The sequence below is a fragment of the Lipophrys pholis genome, assembly GCF_963383615.2.
Source record: "Lipophrys pholis genome assembly, chromosome: 16".
Classification (NCBI taxonomy): domain Eukaryota; kingdom Metazoa; phylum Chordata; class Actinopteri; order Blenniiformes; family Blenniidae; genus Lipophrys; species Lipophrys pholis.
Genome location: NC_137634.1, coordinates 28,321,627 through 28,325,976, shown reverse-complemented (window position 1 = coordinate 28,325,976; position 4,350 = coordinate 28,321,627). Strand labels below are relative to the sequence as shown.

The following is a 4,350-nucleotide window of genomic DNA, read 5'->3' as shown; positions in this document are numbered from 1 at the left end:
AGCTGAAAAGGGATTTACTAGCACGACTACAGTCAATGAGGAAGGGCTGGAGTACAGGGAGTATTCCATCGCCCATTCAGTAGAACATGTACCTGCTCTGCATCGTTCAGCTACTTTACTTTACTCTTTTCTTTTTTTCAGCAGTTTCATCGAAGGAGGAAGGTAAGATCGAGATTCCCTCTCTGTAGTACTGAAAGTAGTGCTCATTCCAAGAGTACCACATGCTCACTGCAAACAAAGCCTTTAGGACATTTAGAGAGAAATATAAAACAGTCAAAGCTCTGGAATCTTTAAAACTAAAGGTTTTTACCACATTACACCAAATAAAAGTAATCTGGAGCCAGAAAAACTTGTTTAACCTTTCAAATGAAGGAAAGAAAGCTCATAAAGTTGTTTATACATACAACAGCCTGCTTTAGGTTGTATTTATGAATGTTCATATCTACAGTTTGAACTGGGCTGTTCTACCTGCTCACAGTTTCAGCCATTTTAAATGTTCCTTTTTTCGACTTCTTTGGATGTCGAAGGCTTTTAGTTTCTTTTGATCTTCTTCAATACTTTGAGCTATGTCCACCGTTTGACCTCTTTTAATCGTCCTTATGCCAGTGCATCCATACACACAACCAATCTGTAGTTGGAGGTGGAACGCTGACGGGTGGAGGAGGGTGTGGTTCAGGATCAGGTCTACAGAGATGTGGTCTGACAGGCCCAGCTGTGGGGCGGCTGCAGTGGACCTGATCCACTGCCTGAAGGAGTTGGGAAATGTGGTAAACACAGCTGCAAGTTGAAGCCATGGTGGATGGTGGATGGTGGATGGTGGATGGTCCATGGTCCATGGTGGATGGTCCATGGTGGATGGTCCATGGTCCATGGTGGATGGTGGATGGTGGATGGTCCATGGTCCATGGTCCATGGTCCATGGTCCATGGTCCATGGTCCATGGTCCATGGTCCATGGACCAAGCCACCAGCCACGATCACAGCCAGCTTGTTTAGCATTAGCCTGCGGTGGAACATCGGCAGCCATGATCATGATGCAGCAGGATCATGTTTTACCTTTTCTCTTTCTCCAGCTGGTTCTGCCAGTTTCATCTGTTTGCTCAGTGAAAGTAAATAGAATAAAGAGTAAAGTTTCCTCTGAGACTTCGGTTGGATTGAATCCTGTTCTCTCACTAACAGGCAGTGAGAGGAGACAGACTTTACTGGATCAACTATTCAGCTTTTCTTTACTTTAATATAGTCTTTTAAATACTCGTCTACCGTGTGAATTAAATAAAAATGTTTCATGACGCCACTAAAGAAAGGCTGGGGAGCCACATGTTCTTACTATCAAAGCATCTTGTACAGTCAGTTCAACGCTTTAAGTTCAAATATCCAATTAAATGCAATATGTATTGTACCACTTCGGTAAAAATGAAGGAGGAAAAAAGGAAGTGAGTCGAGAAATGACGTCACTCTTACCTGCTAAATGAAGCTGTGATGCTGCAGAAGCTAAAGAGTCTGTCTCCTCCGGTTGCAGTGTTGCCCAGCAGTGGTTCGGACTCGGAGTCCAGGATGGGTCTTGGGATAACGGTGGGTGTCCTGACGCTGGCAGTGGTCGTCACTTCAGGAGCAGCGTTCCTCCTCTACAGGAGGCTGGGACCTTTTTAAACATGAACATATACAGTACCTGTACCACCCTGTACCACCCTGTACCACCCTGTACCACTTTGTACTGAGCTGTACCACCCTGTACTACCCTGTGCTGAGCTGTACCACCCTGTACTACCATGTACTACCCTGTACTGAGCTGTACTACCCTGTGCTGAGCTGTACCACCCTGCACCACCCTGTACTACCCTGTAATGAGCTGTACCACCCTGCACCACCCTGTACTACCCTGTACTGAGCTGTACCACCCTGTACTACCCTGTACCAAGCTGTACCACCCTGTACCACCCTGTACTACCCTGTACCGAGCTGTACCACCCTGTACCACCCTGTACTACACTGTGCTGAGATGTACCACCCTGTACTGACCTGTACAACCCTGTACCACCCTGTACTGAGCTGTACCACCCTGTACTGAGCTGTACCATCCTGTACTGAGCTGTACCACCCTGTACTGAGCTGTACAACCCTGTACCACCCTGTACTGAACTGTACCATCCTGTACTGAGCTGTACCACTCTGTACTACCCTGTACCAGCCTGTACTGACCTGTACCACCCTGTACTGACCTGTACTACCCTGCACCACCCTGTACTACTCTGTACCACCCTGTACTACCCTGTACCACCCTGTACTACCCTGTACCACCCTGAACTACCCTGTACTACCATCCATGTACAACCTCCGTATATGAATCATTAGAGTCATTAGAGTCATTAGAACATGAGTCATTAGAGTCATTAGAGTCAGAGTCATTAGAACATGAATCATTAGAGTCATTACAGACATTAGAACATGGGTCCTTAGTGTCATTAGAGTCATTAGAGTCATTAGAACATGAATCATTTGAGTCATTAGAGTCCTTAGAACATGAGTCATTAGAGTCATTAGAGTCATTACACCATGAATCATTAGAGTTATTAGAACATTAGAACATGGGTCATTAGAGTCATTAGAACATGAGTCATTAGAGTCATTAGAACATGGGTCATTAGAGTTATTAGAGACATTAGAACATGGGTCATTAGAGTTATTAGAGACATTAGAACATGGGTCCTTAGTGTCATTAGAGTCATTAGAGTCATTAGAACATGAATCATTTGAGTCATTAGAGTCCTTAGAACATGAGTCATTAGAGTCATTAGAGTCATTAGAACATGAATCATTAGAGTCATTAGAACATGAATCATTAGAGTTATTAAAGTCATTAGAACATGGGTCATTAGAGTCATTAGAACATGAATCATTAGAGTCATTAGAGTCATTAGAGTCATTAGAACATGAGTCATTACAGTCATTAGAGTCATTAGAACATGGGTTATCAGAGTCATTAGAGTCAATAGAGTCATTAGAACATGGGTTATCAGAGTCATTAGAGTCATTAGAGTCATTAGAACATGGGTTATCAGAGTCATTAGAGTCAATAGAGTCATTAGAACATGGGTCCTTAGTGTCATTAGAGTCATTAGAGTCATTAGAACATGAATCATTTGAGTCATTAGAGTCCTTAGAACATGAGTCATTAGAGTCATTAGAGTCATTAGAACATGAATCATTAGAGTCATTAGAGTCCTTAGAACATGAGTCATTAGAGTCATTAGAGTCATTAGAACATGAATCATTAGAGTTATTAGAGTCATTAGAACATGGGTCATTAGAGTCATTCGAACATGAGTCATTAGAGTAATTAGAGTCATTAGAACATGGGTTATCAGAGTCATTAGAGTCATTAGAGTCGTTAGAACATGGGTTATCAGAGTCATTAGAGTTATTAGAGTCATTAGAACGTGGGTCATTAGATTCATTAGAACATGAGTCATTAGAGTCACTAGAGTCATTAGAACATGGGTTATCAGAGTCATTAGAGTCATTAGAACATGGGTCATTAGAGTCATTAGAACATGAGTCATTAGAGTTATTAGAGTCATTAGAACATGGGTCATTAGAGTCATTAGAACATGAGTCATTAGAGTAATTAGAGTCATTAGAACATGGGTTATCAGAGTCATTAGAGTCATTAGAGTCGTTAGAACATGGGTTATCAGAGTCATTAGAGTCATTAGAGTCATTAGAACATGGGTTATCAGAGTCATTAGAGTCATTAGAGTCATTAGAACATGGGTTATCAGAGTCATTAGAGTCATTAGAACATGGGTTATCAGAGTCATTAGAGTCATTAGAGTCATTAGAACATGGGTTATCAGAGTCATTAGAGTCATTAGAACATGGGTTATCAGAGTGAGCTCTGTCAGGCAGCAGGTTCTGGTGCAGCAGCTGTTTCTCATTAGAAATGTACTGCAGAGTGAAGAAGTATTGGAGGGAAATCATTTGTACACATAAAGTATGTTTGAGTTCATGATGTTATGTGGTGTTATGTACTCCTGTGCTGGATGAAAAGGAAATGGCGATATTAACAAAGGAGATCTACAGTTTCCTCATAGAACCGTCAGAACAAGTTCCTCTGATGCTCTAGTCCTGAGTTTGATCAAGCAGACTCCTGCTGAGAGGTCACAGGTCAGAAGAAGGATCAGGCACTGAGGATGATGAGCATTCACTCTCAGCGTTCACAAGCATTCATCAGTCCACTGCTCCAAATGGTTCCATGTTGTTCTTGATGCTCATCGTAGCGTTCCATCAATTCACCAGCAAGATAATCAGAAGCAAGTATTTTATATACTTTTAGCTTTATTAGTTCGGTGTT

At 42.0% G+C, this 4,350-nt stretch overlaps 1 protein-coding gene across 1 annotated transcript in view; it reads left to right on the top strand.

The window, feature by feature from the left end:
* Nucleotides 1-4,007, top strand: part of LOC308121461 (zona pellucida-like domain-containing protein 1) — a 10,424-nt gene extending 6,417 nt beyond the window's left edge. The window contains exons 10-11 of the mRNA XM_080482704.1: nt 142-162; nt 1,519-4,007. Of these exons, the coding sequence (XP_080338830.1) occupies nt 142-162; nt 1,519-1,649 (152 nt within the window). The 3' untranslated portion in view covers nt 1,650-4,007. The remainder of the gene's footprint in view (nt 1-141; nt 163-1,518) is intronic.
* Nucleotides 4,008-4,350: the final 343 nt, after the last annotated feature.